This window comes from Eulemur rufifrons, chromosome 7, assembly GCF_041146395.1.
Source record: "Eulemur rufifrons isolate Redbay chromosome 7, OSU_ERuf_1, whole genome shotgun sequence".
Lineage (NCBI taxonomy): Eukaryota > Metazoa > Chordata > Mammalia > Primates > Lemuridae > Eulemur > Eulemur rufifrons.
In genome coordinates, this window is record NC_090989.1 from 26,862,699 (window position 1) to 26,880,353 (window position 17,655).

The following is a 17,655-nucleotide window of genomic DNA, read 5'->3' on the forward strand; positions in this document are numbered from 1 at the left end:
ACAGGATTCAAATTTAAGTCTTCTAAACTCTTAAATTCAGTGATCTTTCTACTTTATTAGCAGTTCTGCAAGTATGGCCCATTGATCTCTGAGGCCCTTTGAAAAAAGTGTGTCGGAAGGTGGGAGAGTCCTTAAGTAAAAAATTATCCTTAAAATAAGACTGAGATGTTATCTGCCTTTTATACTGTGGTCACATTTGCACTAATGATGCAAAACAACAGTGGGTAAAACTGCTGCATCTTAACACAAATCAAGGCAGCAGCACCAAGGTTGTATGAGTAACCGTATTACTCACAAATATGCATGCTCACTATATTAAAAAAAAACCACTTTCTTTTAGCATCATGTCTTTAATGAAAAGGCAAAAACTATCATAAGCCTTGAATTATGTGGGATTTTTTAAATTCTATGTGACAAAATAGGAAGTATGAATAAAGTACTTCTGTTGCATATCCAGAGCATGCTGTTGCTAAAGAAAAAAATGCTAACTACTGCAATGTTTGATTTACAAGCTGAACTGAATTTTTTACAGACAACACTTTACTTAAAAGAATAACTGACAAACTACAAACTATGATTATTCAAACTTCAGTATTTGGCAGACGTTTTCTCAAAAATAAAAAAAAAGTAAGTCTATCACTTTAAGGAAAACAAGTGAAAGTACTTGTTGACAACAATTAATATGGAATTTTCAAGCAGAAATAAGAACTTTGAAAAACTTGTTTCTAACACTGTGAGTTTGATATCTCCCCAATACTAAAAAGCTTTTTTAGTGAAATCAGTGGAAATATTAACAAATGCAATTTTTTCTTATACAGTAGACAGTCTTCCAACATTTGGAAGGAAATCTTTTCAAATTACCAATGCACAGTGTTACAAAATAATGCATGGGTAAAAGATCCATTCAAAAAGAAAAACAGATTAATGGATTTTATGTAATAAAGCAGGTAAAGATCACTGATACCACCATAGAATCACTGATGTGACCTCAGATTCCACACTGCAACTAATCTTTAAGAAATCACCATTCGTTAAGTTTTTGGTATAGTATTGAAAGAATATCTGTTATTATCTGAATGGTCAGTTAAAATAACTCCTTCCTTCCTTTTCTAATTTTATATCTATGTTAAGTCATATTTTCTTCACAAATTTTAACCAAAACAATTATTGCAAAGAATGCAAACCTTCAGAAGATTTGAGACTCTAGCTCTCTCTTAATATGGCAGACATTAGAAATTTGCAATATAAAACAATGTATTCTTCTCACTAATTTGAGAAAATATATTTTTCATAAAAATATGTTATTTATGCAAACGTAACAGATATTTTAATATGAATCAATACCCTAAAGCTTTCTCAGTTTTAATCTCTAATACAGTAAATATTTATATAGACAAAAGCTCTTTGATGTCCTCGATAATTTTTACGAAGAAAAGGGGTCCTGAGATCCAAAATACAAGAACCACCATCTACTCTGTATTCTTAGACATAAATGTTTTTATAAAACAAATCATAACTGAAGATTGTTTTCTTTGGCTTTCCACAATGTGATAAAAAAAAAATTTGAATTAGCAAAAGATAAAGATCATGAGATCAGATATTTCCTCCTTCCTTCTTTGGGGGGGGGGGGCGGTTACCTCAGAAGAGCTGGGCACATGATTCCTGCATGGCAATAATCACTGTGACAAAGTCAGAGTATCTTAGTAGTAGTAGTAGCTCTCTTAAATAGAATATTCACTCACCATTTTGCCTACACCCCTAACACTTCCTACTGTTTTACACTTGGCCAGCCACACACATTCACATTACCTGCCTAGCCCTTACAACATAGAAAACATAAAAAAATACTTGTACCTTACACTGGTGTAAAAGGATAAAGCTGCTTGTGGCTAGACTGACCACAGTCAATGGCTCCACCTACCCTAGCCTCTTCCAGCATCTCCAATAGTTGAGGGGTTCAGTATATAGGCACATCTGTATCCCAGTTGGGAATTTGAGCCTATAATACCTGTTATGGAGGAATAGTAGTCTTTAATGCTAGAAAGGTTGATTGAGACAAGAGCCTAAGAGTCCTTAACTGAAAAGCCAGGAGAAGAAATGGAGAAGGTTTATTTATCATCTGTAATTTCACTGTAATTATAATTTTCTCAATGACGTTCCCAATACTCCATAAAGCTGCTTCTTTCCATAGGATATTTTAGAACAACACAGCAATCTTGAAAGAAGAATACTGTAACCTACCCACATACTAAATTCATACAATTAATACCAGATATTGAGAAAGTACTAATAAAATGTTATTTTAATAGAGTGGTTAAACCTGAATTTCTTATTTTTCTGAACGTAGTGAAACAATAATTTGCATAAAACATGTAATGAATTATCAATTTTACAATGAAAACTAGCCTCCATATTTTCTTATAGGCTTACAAAAGGAACTGAGAATAAGCCTGGCTGTAAACAATTTTTCATTGATAAAAGTCAATTATAAAAATTTAGCCTTTATAAAAACTATATACAAATGCCAGAACATTGTAAATATTCTTTTATCTGTGCCAAAGTAACATTTTGGTAAAACAGTCAAAACTTTGATTTTACCAACCCTCCAGTTAGCATTAGCTCAATTCAACAGCGTATGTGTGGAAGTGTTAGTTAGGTAACACTATATAAAATCACATTACAAAAGCATATAAGCAGTAATCTATATTCTTAAGAGTGTCAAAATTAAAACATTTTTCCTGTAAAGTCAGAAATACATATCAATACGTGATATCCAATAAATCTTTCACTTTTGAAGGAATTACCATTTGAATAAAAGTTATATCCCAACTAACAAACATTTCTCTGCTAATTCCAAAATATATGCAGTCATCAACTCACCAATGAATTAGACTTCAAATATATTCATTGTGCATAGCTCATAATTCACTTTCCCATGAAAATACTATATTAAATGATATAAAATTTCCAAGTTAGTTCACAAAAGCCTATTTAGACCATAATCCAGATGAATTACAATATATGCAAAGATTTTGAATTCAGAAGGGGAAAAAAATTCTTCTGTTGTTTTCCTTATCTACGTAAGGAGTTATTTTTTCTTAATAAGCCATGTTTATACTTACCACCAGCAAAGATTTCTAGGCAGGGAAAAAACTCTGGGGAGTTAAGAGAGTTTGTTCAACAAGTGTTGAACAAGAGTTTGATAAGAGGTGTAATAAGAATATGTAGCAGGGCAGAAGCAACTGAAATAAAAAGTCTGGATACAAAAACTGACAGACCTGCAAACTAAATGGTTGTTTTGGTAGATCAGGAGAGTTATTTAAAAAAAAAAAAAAAAATTCACCACCAGAAGAATGGGGATACCCTTAAGAAAGAAAGGCAAATATGAACATCAGATGTGGAGCAGGAGATTGAAAATGAGAATACTGTCATTCCTACCACATTCACTCAGCTTCACCCAGGCTGTGTTCCTCACTATACACTTAAAGAGCCAACACAGTCCTGCCTCAGGCCCTGGCCCAGGATTGACACCCCTCAGACAGCCACCGGGTTCACTCCTGCACTTTGCTCAGGTATGTGTACAAAGATGTCCTCATCCAAGAGGCTTCCCCTGACCACACTACCTAAAATAGCATACCCTCTGTCCAACCCACACCACACCTCTGTCACCCTCTGTTTCTCTGCCCAGCTCTATTGTTCCTCATGAACTTACTACCTGACATTGCTTATTTATTGTGTACTGGCTGTCTTTCCCCTATGTGAACTGAGACTATGTACGGTTTTTTAATAGCCTCTAAAAGTACCTGATGCTTTAAGAGACAATTGACAACTATTGTTGAACAAATAAAGACTATGCAATAGAGATTAAAATTACTGAGTTATCTTCATAGTGGCACTAATTAGAAGACTTGAGAACATGTCCTCTTATCCATCCAAAATTTTTGTGAAAGGACAAATAGCATTAAGTTATCACATTAAAAGAACACTTAAAAGCAAGAAGACATTCACAATGTAAATTGTTTCCCATACCACACTCCCATTCTCCCCTTCCTTCAGTCAGCTTAAGATGTTCCAACTTTTCTAATCGTCTCACTACTAAATTCAGATTTTGTAAAACACTGTTGCATAGAATTTTCTGTGATAATAGAAATGTACCATAATCTGCCCTGTCCAATATCATAGCCACTAATGCTAAGGATTTAAAATGCATTCAGTACAACCAAGAAACTGAATTTCAGTATCTGAATGGCTCAGCTCTAAATAGTCTAGATCTGTGTTTAATAACAGCCACTAAAATTATAATGGCAACATTGGTAAGTAAGGAAAGTGAGTAATAAGAGTCATTCCAGAGTTCTGTCATTAATTGTTTTTCAACTTGGCTTATAAAAAAGCTGAAATTAATATTCCATATTAGTCAACAAAATGTGCAAAGGCCCATGGCTATCATTCTGCCCAAAAACTAAAGAATGCTCATAAAATTATACAAGTCATTCTATACACAGTTCATATCTAATAGAATGCATCTAATCAGTTTGAAGTGCCTAATTGCATCTAATGAGTTAGAAGTAATTTTCATACCATTAAGCATCAGTTTTAAGTTTAACTTTGATTTTTGGTAAATCATCAAAACAGATGTATTAGAAATGTCTATGGAAAAAAGACTTAAATTTCATTGCATTATTATTTTTTCTATCTGAAGTTACTTGTTTAATAAATTTGGGGAATAAGAAAATATCAGTGTTCAATTAATTAAATTCCAAACACCATAGTGAGTTATCCTCAGTAGGGATAGGGGCACTAGTATGGTACATATTTACCACTTGAATCTTAAATCACTATTAGCCTGGCCAAGCAATATAACCATAACCAGAATTCCAGGACAGAACCAAAAGGTCTTCCCAAATGATTCAAGTTGTTTTTAGGGAAAAAATACACTGATTATAAATTTTTGAAGAGTCTATCATTTAACACTCATTCCAATGTGTTACACTAATTTCTCTAAAACTTAAGTCAATATGTGGTATTACTTTCCTTTCTGTGTTAAAATTACCTACCCAAATCCCTCTTATCTTTTGATCCATATTTTGATTGCTCAATTGTAGCACATCTTGTTCTGGTAGGCATATACTGTTTTTCTCCTGTTTTAAAAAAGTTCAAAAGAATTTAATGGTCAAGAAATAAAGAATATTACTATTAGATCTCAAATTGGGCAAAAGCCTGTACGGTCATGTCTATGACAGAGTTTGCCAAGACACAAAAACTTTGCAGAATCTGTCCTCTGACTGTTAAGTACATCTATAATACTCAAAACCTTACGCTGTGTCCTAATCCCATTTTCGTTAATATTTTTGACTGCAGAATTCCAAAACAATTTTATTACCAATTTAAGCTGGGGGCAGGAGAAATTCATTTGACAATCTACAAGATCTAATCTGGACAGGAAAGCCAGCTGATGAAAAAAGTTGCCTAGAACATTTGCTGATTTTACTACCAATGATTTCAGCCTTTTCCCAGACTCAACAGAGTATTAAATTACAGTATGGAATGTTACCAAAGTAACATAAAGATACCAGGTACATTACTTCTAAATTCCTTGTTATGTAGAGCAGCGGTCCCCAACCTTTTTGGCAGCAGGGACTGATTTCATGGAAGATAATTTTTTCACTGACGGGGGTTGGGGGATGGTTTTGGGATGATTTAAGTGCATTACATTTATTGTGCAGTCAAACCTTTCCACCGATAATCTGTATTTGTAGCTACTCCCCAGTGCTAGCAAGACTGCCTTAGCTCCACCTCAAATCAGCAGGCACTAGATTCTCATAAGCAGCATGCAACCTAGATCCCTCACATGCATAGTTTACAGCAGGGTTTGTGCTCCTATGAGAATCTAATGCAGGCCCTGATTTGACAAGAGGCGGGGCTTACGTGGTGACCCAAGCAAGCAACAGGGGCGGCTGTAAATACAGATGAAGCTTCCCTCACTGGCCTGCCACTCACCTACTGCTGTATGGCCTGGTTCCTAGCAGGGTAGGGACCAAGGGGAGAGAGCGGCATTGGGTACCACAGATGGAGAATACAAGCTTTCTTTGAAATGTTTCTTTTTTTTCCTCAAAAGTGAAAGGTAAAAATACACTAAAAAGGCATACAATTCTTCTACTAACTACTGAACTTGTAATTACTTGTTCAATATTAAATGATGGCTCACAAATATAAGTGCTCTTCAAATCAAGTGACATAATTTATTTTAGCCTCTGATATATCAGATGTACATAAATGAAAATTTCTCCACAAGTTCCAAATATAATTTCTAAGGGATATTAGTTTAAAACTGAATTTTTCTAGTCACCAATAAAATTTTTAAAATGCGTTTTATTCCTTCTAAAAGAGACACTCAGTTAGTTATAAGCAGTTATACTGCAGCTTATATCAACAAAGAAATATATGTATTTAGTATTAAATATTTTTATTTCAAAATAAAGATGTTTTGTCAGCACTACAATCAATAGATGACACACTTAAAAGTCAGCATGATTCTGTTTATGTTTTAGCCCTGACTGTAAGAGATTTTCTACTTCAAAAAGAAGAAAGAAAAAAAAATGACTAAAAATAAAAATCTCTGCCATATTTGAAAGAAGTAAAACTGTATTCAACTCTCAAATAGCAATGTATTTCATATAAAACTGAGAAAATGCTCAAGAAGTGTTTTTGTATCTATAACAATCCCTTGAAAACTTCCTCACACTGTGATCATTCTATTATTCTACATTTCTACAGCACTTACACAATTTTTTTCAATAGAGGCCTGCATTTGAATATATATTCATTTGTAATTATTTTCTATCTTTCCTTCCCACATGTAAATTTTACCACTCTGGTCCAAGAATTAAAAATACACAAGATTTCATTTCTTCTCAACAGTAATTGCATAATAATCTAAAGAGAGAGTGCTTTTTAAAACACCTGCTGAATGCACAACATCTCCTTACCTTCTCAGTTTTAGACCATGTATACTGTATTATGACACAGTGTTACACTGTCTAAATTTAAATGTTGAATCAGGGTTATTTCCTAAAGGTAGCTATACTTCTAAGAACTTTATAAAACATGGCACAACTATGTTACATGGAAAAGTATTATTGTTGCTCCATCAGCTATTTCTTGTCCAGTTTGGTACTGATACTATCATAATACAATCACCACATTAAATTTCTACAACATTTTGCTTCTAAATCTCGAACCAACTTTATGGACACACTATCCCAATTAGCAGCCTGATTAAAAAGACAGCATGTTTTATAGATAAAGAAACCACAAGAGAAAGCAATTTACTCAAGACAAGTCAATCAGGTGAGATGAAATCAGAAACTTCATTTCTCTACCTTTTATTTCAAGTGGAAAATAAAATTACTTAGTGAATTATTTTTCAAGAGATACATACATACACACAAAAAAAATATTAAATAATCAGCAAATGAGACACATGCCTTCTGAAATTAGGTCACCTTCTCCCTAAGGGCACCTACTCAAATTTCATTTTGTCTTCCATAACATCTTCACTATTCCTTATCTAAAGTCTTGAACAAGTGTTAACATTTGGCTTAAGTACACAGCAAATGATATCTTCTTTTGTTTCTGACACTTATAATCCAAATTTTCCCCCTTATACACACATGCACTATCTCATGTTACAAAGTGTACTGTCTATATTGAGTTCACAGCTACCTTTCTAAAATCTTTTTATCCTTTCAACTAGAACACTGAACTGTGTTTAGTCAATTTCCTTTTTGCTCACTTAAACCAGTAGCCTATAAAATTATCCTTTTCTTTTTTCTTTTTACTACCTAACTAGTTTCTTTTTCCCCCTCAAACCTCAGAACCTTGAAAGATGAGATATTATTCTCAAATACTCATTATTACTATATACCACGTCTGTTTACCAACTTCTTGCAACAAGCTTCTCAACCTCATTCCCTTTTCATTGGTTTTAAAAAGGCTTTTCTACACATATTATCAAAAATAATTCAACAAACATTTTTGAGCACCAATGATGTTCAAGCAAATAATTTCAAAGTAACGCAGTACTCATTAAGACAGAAGTATGCCCTGGACGCTGGAGAAGCACTTCATCCAAGCTACAAGCCAGTGAAAACATTCTCCAGGAAACAGCTCCTGAACTAAATCTTTTAAAACCAGAATAAATTAGGGAAGAGAGGAGAAGACCAGAGGGGATTCCAGACAAAAGAAATAGCAAGTGCAAAGACAGAAAAAATAAGTAACACTGGTGTATGAGAACCTCAGGCCATTCTGTATTATCATAGTGTAAAATGAGAGGAGGAAAGCAGTGGGAAATGAGGCCAGAGATGTGGATGGGGGCCAAGTCACAGTCTGTCTTGAACTTGTACATAAGCTGGTGGGTGTGTGTGACATATATAAAATTTCTTTCATCACCTATTAACTGTGAGAGAGAGGAGTATTCCAGCTTTGGCTGACATAGTATCACTTGTGGAGCAAAAATAACATTACCCTGAAAATTGGAAATTAAAACATTTTATCAATAAACATTAAACAACATTTAATGTCAATCAAAACATATAAACAGGTCTGTGAATGGGCTCTGTCTAGTTGTTTCCTAACTTTGAGATGGTCTATAAACAAAATCAGAAATTCTTTTCAAATACATGTTAATAATCAAACTTTGCAAATCCATAATGTATAAAAATAAATATTTTATATAGTACATTAAATTCAGATAGAAAGGTAGCTGAACATATTTTTAAAACCTCTGAGTGCTATATAAGCATAAAGTATTCATATTATGAAGAAAAACTAAAGTCCCATGTAAAATCTTCCATATGTATGTGTGTGTATGTATATCTCCAAAATACTTTTTCCAAGGCCTTTTGTTTTGTTTTGTTTTGTTTGGGATGAAAGAGGATTTTGTTACACAGTAAACTTTTTCCCCAAATCTCTACTTGGAAGAGGGTGAGAGAGAAGTGAAATTGTGTTAAATAGTAAGCCGATCAGTAATTAGACATAATACTTTACCTTCAAAAGTAACACTAAGGCCTCTAACAACACTTAAAATCCACAAAAGATTGTGCCCTTTTATGAATATAATTGCAGCTGTTCCATATTTCAAAGCAACAAATACTACATGAAATGCTCTATGAAAGGATAAATAAAATCTTTTCCTTCGAATCTGAAAAAAGTATAACAAAGCTAATTAAAATACATGCTCCTTTCAACTACACTAAAAAAAAACCATGGTTAAAGTAGTTCTTTATTTGTTCTTCACCTCTGCTTAAGCAAAATTATTACCAGGAAAAATTTTCAGTAAATTTCTATTAAAATAGTAAGAAACAAAAGAAAACTTACTTGTGTCTGCTTGGCTTCCCACACTGATGTATCTATCATTGCCAGGAAGTGCAGTTTGGTAGTAAGTTGTCTCCTCCTGCTGAGGGGTCTTAGCATTCTTCGCAGTAAGGAAAGCCACTGCTAACTCCAAATTTCCATTACTATCCTTCAAATACCAAAACAGGAGCATCAAATGTTTTGTAATAATTCTATATACTCTAGTAAAACTTACGCAATTTTTTGCATAATAACTAATACTTTATACCAAAACTCACTTTGAGATTTGAAATTATTCCATTTGTGATTCTAATTTTATAGTGTAAATTCATCATACACAAAGTACACTATACCAACAGTAATTCCTTTTTTATTAATTAAAACTAATAATATAATATAAAAACTCTCTAATTGCTTAGTTTCCCATTACTTTCCTATTTAATAAAAGTCAATCACAAACTTAAATTTTTAAACAAACAAACTAAAAAACTGCTTTCTGGAATTTGCCATACAAAAGAGTGCAAAATGAATATTTAAAATATTAATAGTATTTCTGCAAACAAGAACAATAAAAGATATTCCCTTTAATTTGGGTATTAGATACATATCTTTGGGTAAACTTAACAAGGAAAATGTCAAGGACTCATAGGAAGAAAATAGCAAAACATACTGAAGCTAGACAGTACGGAGAGACACATAGAACTCCAGACAGAAATACTCAGTACAGTCAAGATGACAATCCTAATCCAAATTACATATATACATTTTACACAGTGCTCATAAAAAACATACCTGGACAAAATTATTCTAAAGTTCATTTAAAAGAAACCAGATGCTAGAATAAGAATTTTTATTTTTATTTATTTATGTATTTTTATTTCAGAATATTACTGGGGTATAAATGTTTAGGTTACATACATTGCCTTTGCCTCGCCCGAGTCAGAGCTACAAGCGTGTCCATCCCCCACTAAGAATTTTTAGAACAGCAAAATTATAAGAAAAGACTTGCCCAGTTATACTTTTATATTCTCTATATGGTTTACAATAAATAAATAAAATATACCACTAGCTCTAAGACAACTAATGAAACAACATAGGAAATCAGATATCTATAATAAAGCTATCTTTTTAACAGAAAGCAAAAATATGGAAGGCTGTGTAGGTCCTAAGAACTTAAGCATACACAGGAATATAACAGGAAGCCAGTGGAGGGTTTTGGAAAGGAGTGACGTGGTATGTGGACTTACATTTTAAAAGGTTCACTCTGGTTATGTATTAAGGAGAGAAAGGGCCAAAGCAGAGAGTTCAACATTATTTGCTATCATATTAAATATATGAAGTAATAGAAGTAGGATCAGGATGATTCCAAAATCTGAGGCTCAAGTAACTAGAAGAATGAAGTCCCCAAAATCTACCCCAACTCTAGTTCTAGCAGCCAGTGAGGAGAGAAAAGAGTGCAGTTTGAAAAGCACCACTGCCTTCAAGTATGCTACCTGTCACAATCACTCTAAGACTCTTAAATGACTCATACAAAATATAGGCATAACACCCTCTATTGTTAGATAAGAAAACTAATCATAACATAAATTGCAATAACTATGACTAACATTTATTAAGCACTTCATATGCCAAGAAATGAGCCAAGTGTTTTTCATATACTACCTCATATAAAAATAAAAAACTAAATAAGGCAGGAATTTACAAAAATTCAAGGTCATTTGCTTTGTAGAACTAAAAATAGATTCTCAAATTAAAAGTGCTGAAATTATCAATAATCAATGACACTGTATTGCCCAAAAGTAGACTCCTTGTCAGTATATTACTAAAAGAGTCAACCCATTATGAAATATCTTACAAATTTATAATGGGCAACAATTAAGGTTTACATATACTGTTTTCCCCCAGTTACTGATAATTGAAACAAAAATTTGGGGGGGGGGAAACCTATGCTTACACAACTGTCATCGAAGGATATATGGACAAGACTTAATTGGTTCTACATGTTTCTCAAGTTTAAAAAACATAGTGAATTCTCCGAATTTACCCTGGCAAAGTGATAGGTTGTAGTCTCACACTCAATGATACATAACGGGAAAAGTACTTTCTGAAAATAGACATGGAATGATTTAATATGCTATTTACCAGACTAAAAAGAAAGGGCTAGCAATCATCTAAATGTCATAATCACAAAAATTGAGGTGTGACACTTCTGCTTCTTCTCCAAATACTTATAGTAGCTTCATAAGCCCTGCATTAATGCCTCAAACAGTACTAGTTCATCATTTTCCAGATTGGGAAATAGGATGAAGCAAAGCTTCTAGTAAAAGAAGCAGAAATCAAGTGTGGCACCTTGGGATCAGGCTGCTTTAGTTTCTATTCCAAGCTCCTCCACATACTAGCTGTGTGATCCTGGGTGAGTTACTTTAACCTCTGTTTCCTCAGAGTCAAAATGGGAATGAAAATACTACCTATCTCATAGAGTTATTATGATGAGGAGTCAGCACACATAAATTACTTAAAATAGTGCCTGGTACTAGTAAGTGTTTAATAAGTGCTAGTCATTATCATTATGATGATTTTGATTACAATCATCTGAAAGATAAATTATTTCTAGAACCAACGAAGAAATTTTGGCTCAGAATTCAGAATCACCTAATTAACTTTGTCTCATGAAGCAAGTTCCTAAAGATTGAAACTATATATAGGGCTATAACAGCAAAAATGCTATACTGTTTTTAGCCTTTAGTAGCAATATACAAATAATCTTGGCCGGGCGCGGTGGCTCACGCCTGTAATCCTAGCACTCTGGGAGGCCGAGGTGGGCGGATCGTTTGAGCTCAGGAGTTCGAGACCAGCCTGAGCAAGAGCGAGACCCCATCTCTACTAAAAATAGAAAGAAACTATATGGACAGCTAAAATATATATATAGAAAAAATTAGCCGGGCATGGTGGTGCATGCCTGTAGTCCCAGCTACTCGGGAGGCTGAGACAGGAGGATCCCTTGAGCTCAGGAGTTTGAGGTTGCTGTGAGCTAGGCTGACGCCACGGCACTCACTCTAGCCTGGGCAACAGAGAGAGACTCTGTCTCAAAAAAAAAAAAAAAAAAAAAACAAATAATCTTAAAATACTGGTAAATTCTATTTCCTGAATATCCTTCATTCACTTTATCTTTTTCAATGAGATTATCCATGTGATTTAATTCATCTGAGTATCTCTGTGTGGAAATGAGGTTACAACTAAGATATATCCAAAATGATGTACTTTATTTGTTGCATATGCTGAAAAGTTTGAAGTTGAATGTTCTTAAGGTGAATGGAAACCAATTTATATTTCCCCATTTTGGGAGAAAAAATGTAAGCTTTTGGTCCTCTATTAATTTTCTACTTTTCCATTTTCCTCCACATCTTCTTCTACCCATCCCACCCTGCACTCCATTTAAACTCTAAAATCACAGGCCTAGAGTAAAATCAACCATTAAAATTAGGATTCACATCCCACCATTTTGCCTAAAAAGCATTTCATATATAAGGAGAATACCTGTCATTTAAAGGTATAGTAGGAACATTAGATTGTTGAAAGCTAACGTGCTCAAAATTGTAGTACCTTAAGTGAGGATCTTACTTTGCAGAAGTCCATTCCTATATCTCTACTACTACTATATGGTATAATTTTAAAAAAAAGTTTTTTAATTAAAACACTCCACTTTCAAATATGGTATGCAGTAGAGATGAGGGTACAGCACAAACTGTATGTCATAAAATAGAGGCCATACCTTCAAGGCTTGCTGTAGTATCTGGGTATCATTAATCCCAGTAATTTCTCTCAGCTGATTCAAAAACGTCTGCTGGTGCTAGTAGGAAAGAAAAAAACAAAATCATTACACTCCGAGCTCAAAATATACAAGGAGAAGACAATAAATGACCTTTGAGAAAAAAAAAAAAAAAAAACAGAAAATGCAGAATAAAGTAAGCTACAGTTAAAAAAAAAAAAAGGAAAGAAAGAAAGAAAAGAAAAATAGAACTTGAGAGAGACTAACCAAACTTTAATCTTTTAGAATGAACTATTCTGTAGAGAGCCCTTACTCCATTTTCATGTTTACAAAAGGGAACTTCTTAATATTACTACCCAATAAGTCTTACTGAATTAACAGTTTCTGTCCCACTCTTCACCGCTTCATTTATGCCTCCTAACAAGAAAAGGAGTGATTTGCACATTGGCTAAACCCCAGAAGAACATCATCTAGGATGTCTGAAAAAGCCATGCTTTTGGCAGCCAATTACTAGGTGGGCAATTACATCATGACCATACTAAGATCTACTCAAGGAAAAAAGGGGATCATTTCGTTCTCCAATTTAACTGTCTTAAGAGATCCTAAATTGAATAGACCATTTGCCCCCATTTGCTTCAGTCCTCTTTCTATCCTACTTGTCTATATAAATCCATACACTCTATTGGAGAGGAATATAGAAGGATAGGATTCCACTATCAAACCTTCTCCTGATCTTTCCTTAAAAAGAACCAAGTTCCTCCCTACACTTGCGTATTTCTTAAAGCAAGTTCCCAGAAACTATAAAATAGCACCATAAAATAAAGAAATCACAATTACAAGCCTAGTCACCAGAATACATTAGGATCTACTGAAATCTTTCTGGAAAACGTTTGACATCTCAGTAATAATTCAGCTGAGACTCTTCAATGAATGCTAAAACTACTGAATGAAAGTTTGATGAGAAAGAGAATATTTACAAAGTTTCAAACTCTCTGCCTACAAACCATAAAGAGAGAAAGAAGAACTTTACAGTGAAAAACCTAACAGCCACCATGTTAACCAAGGGATCAAAGTTAATATTAACAATGACAAAAATGGCAGTGTGAGCCTGACACACTACAGCCTGTGATCTAGCCCTGCCAAAAATGCACGACCTAAATATAATCTTCAAGAAGCATCAGACAAAACCCAAACTGAGAGATATTTGTGTAAAATAATTGTTCTATTATCTTCAAAATGTCTATATCATGAAAGACAAAGAGTCAGTCTCCACATTAAAGGAAATGAAAGAGGCGAGGCAACCAAATGCAACATAGGAAGCCTGACTGCATCTCCTACCAAACGCTGCTCAGGATATTACAGGGACAATTGCAGAAACGTGAACACAGACTGCTTAGTAATGACATTGTGTTAATATTAAATTCCTGAATTTGATAACTGCAGTATGGTAAGAGAATATCTTTTTTCTTAGGAAATAGATCTTGAAGTATTTAAGTGGTAAAGGGATATGATGTGGGCAACCTATTCTCAAGAGTTTCAGGAAAAAAACTAAGTTACGGAAGTTCTTTGTACCAGTCTTGCAACTTGGAATTTGAACTTATTTCAAAATAAAAAGTTTTCAAATGTTCTGCATTCAGATTTGTTGATGTTAAAACTGTAAAATGTGAATTTCCAAACATGCTTGACAATGTAAATATGCATAACATATATACATCCAAAAATTAGAAGTCCTAAACAAATTACATGAACAGTTTAAGATAAAGCAGTCCAAACATCTCTTACAGAGATATTTGTATCAGTTAGACACTATATTCAGCTACATGTAACAGACTCCCATCTAAATAGTAGCTTCAACATTCTGGGGTGTCCCCCCAACAGGCTGCCCAAAAAGATTACACAGCCCGTGCTCGACTCCCAATTCTCCCATCTCTATATCCACTATCCACACCCTTTGCCACTTTTCACCTCCTGCCTCTAGAGACACAGCCTATTTCCTTGTGGCACTGATGATGGGTTTTTAAACCAATGGCATGTTAGCAGACAGCATGCAAGGAGACATAAAATTCACTTGCATGGTTGGGCTTGCCTTGTTGAATTTCTGCAACTTCTTCAAGAATGTGACCTAGGTAGGCCAGTTGCCTTGAAAGAACAAGGCACATGAAGAGAAGAGCCACCACATCCAACCAGAAAACCTGTGAACATGGTGACAATATTTCAGTATGCCATTGGGTTTTGAGGTGGTTTGTTATGGCAATAGTCGACTCACACAGAGTGCAATAAGAATATTGAGTATTTTATGGAGAGAAGCAAGGTCTTCGAAATTATGATATGGTTTTTTGGTGTTTTGTTTATCTTTTACTATAAAGTCAACTAAATATCCTGGGAAAAAAACCAAGTGTATCTCCAGTATGATTTGTGTTTTCATGTTTTCATAAATTTTTTACTGAAATGAAACAATGAAGAGAAAAAATTGGGGAGGGGTAAGAAAGCTGAGTAGAAAAGAAAAGAAAGGTGAAAGAATTTTCTTAGCTAAGTTAGCAAGAAATGGGAAAGAGATCAAGAGGTAAACAATAAGAAAAATTCTAAGTTTAAGGCAGAGAAGCCACCTCATTTGTAAAGAATTCCCCTTTGCTACCAGCATCCTCCAGTTATGCTTTTTCTGTCTTTGAAATTCTGTACCTTCATTTCCTCCAATTATTAATACTTTTCATTTCTGCTACTTCTGTTGTGATGAAGGCCCTGGTTTGACTTTCAAGGTGTATACCTTCTCATTTACCTAACTTCCAGTCTGTGATATACTCTGGTCCTCAATTAGAAGCATCCTGTGTATGGTTCTCTCCTCCTTGGCTAGCAATTTCAGATCCAAGGTTGATCCAATCCAATCCACGCCCATATCTGGAGCTCCTTTCCTGAACCCCAAGGTCCTCCTTGTATGAATTTCTTATCTACTAAAGTATAGGAAGGTGAGTTCAGCTTGTACCCACTGCTATACCAAGAAAGGGAAGAAACAATGTCCAAAGACATCCAGTTGCTTGCAAACACCACAAAAATCAATAAGAAGCCAAAACTATATGCAGGCCTTCAGACTCCTTCCTCAATGTTATTTTTACCGCACAAGTACATATTTAAGTGTCTACCATGTGAAAAATACAGTACTATGCACTTCAGGGATAAAGACATAGCATTGACAATTTCAATAAAAATTAGGAATCAGAGTGTTTCACAGAAATCCCTTCCCTCCCCAGTTGACCCTACCTAACATTGGGCCCTTTTAATGTCTATTTCAATAAAAACAATAGCATACTTAACATCAGTATAACTTTTTGAGGATAAAAAAAGGACATCACTGGCCTAAGTCAAGGAAAGAAGATAAGCATTTGTTATGCTCTTGCTGTATGACAATGTTGAGGCTCAGAAAACAATACCCCAAAGTATGGCATTTTGGCTTGCTGATTGCTTTGAACAAAGGAGACTGAAAGGCCTCAGAAATAAGCCTCAGAACCAAGGTCTCTCTCTCTCTGACACTTCCTGATTTCCCCACTTTCCCTTAGGAAGCATAGGAAGGGGCTCTCTCTGAAGTTCTCTTAACTGACTGAGAGAATTTCATCCAGAAGAAATGAAATTGTCTTAGACCTCTTTCCTGGAATCTACATTAACAAGAGAAGATTAACTCCTATGGCAAGACAGGAAACTTTTGTAAGTCACCATGCCCAGGACACCATGCCCAGACAGATTTTTCACCTATTACTTCAACTATTCTTCTAAAGGCTATCTTCCCTGAGAAACTACCTACATAAAACCGCCTTTGTCTACAGTGCCGTTCTGTCTCCCATCTTCCCATAACTTCGTCACCACCTCCCCCAGAGCCCAGAGGAATTTTACCCCAGGCTATTATCTGCTCTTTGGGCCTAGTCATTTCTCCTAAAAAATCATTTATTTTTCCTCTAAAACTGCCTGCATCCTCGACTTCTCTCTCTTCTGTGAAGACAGCATTTAAGCTTCAATTATCTGGCCTTTCTTTGAGTCTCATATTTGGTGTGGCTCTTGTGCACATTTGCATGTCAATAAATTTGCATGCATTTTCCTCTTGTTAATCTGTTTACTGTCAGTTTATTTCAGCACTCAATTAATTGAACCTTCAGAGGGAAAGTTTAAACTTCCCAATACCAGACTGTTTTAAATGCTTCCAGGATATAATTTCATTTAATATACACACACGCACACACACACACAAACACACATACTCACACACACATACACACCCTCTAGGAAGTTACTCTTATTTTACAGCTAACAGAGACTTCAGGAGATAGTAAGTGCAGAGACAGGAATAAAACCAAGTCTTTCAAATTCCACAGCCCATGTCCTTTCTATATTTTCTCAACTTTCTCTCTGACACTGGAGATTAAAGATTCAGTAAAAAATGAAAACTCAGTGCAAAAATGCACTATTATGTTGACATAAAATACTCAGATAATGGTAAAAGACAACTGAGGCATCACTTAACTACAAGGCAGAAAAGATTTCTGTGTCAA

At 34.5% G+C, this 17,655-nt stretch overlaps 1 protein-coding gene across 9 annotated transcripts in view; it reads right to left on the reverse strand.

The window, feature by feature from the left end:
* Positions 1-17,655, reverse strand: part of USP25 (ubiquitin specific peptidase 25) — a 137,236-nt gene that overhangs the window by 102,098 nt on the left and 17,483 nt on the right. For 8 of the 9 annotated variants that reach the window (XM_069472445.1, XM_069472444.1, XM_069472438.1 and 5 more), the window contains exons 2-3: positions 13,124-13,201; positions 9,376-9,520 (exon numbers count right to left, since the gene is read on the reverse strand). Coding sequence is in view for 3 of the 9 variants with exons in the window: in XM_069472438.1 (XP_069328539.1) it covers positions 9,376-9,520; positions 13,124-13,201 (223 nt within the window). In the remaining 6 variants the exon portion in view is untranslated. The remainder of the gene's footprint in view (positions 1-9,375; positions 9,521-13,123; positions 13,202-17,655) is intronic. The other variant, XM_069472442.1, reaches the window with a different exon arrangement.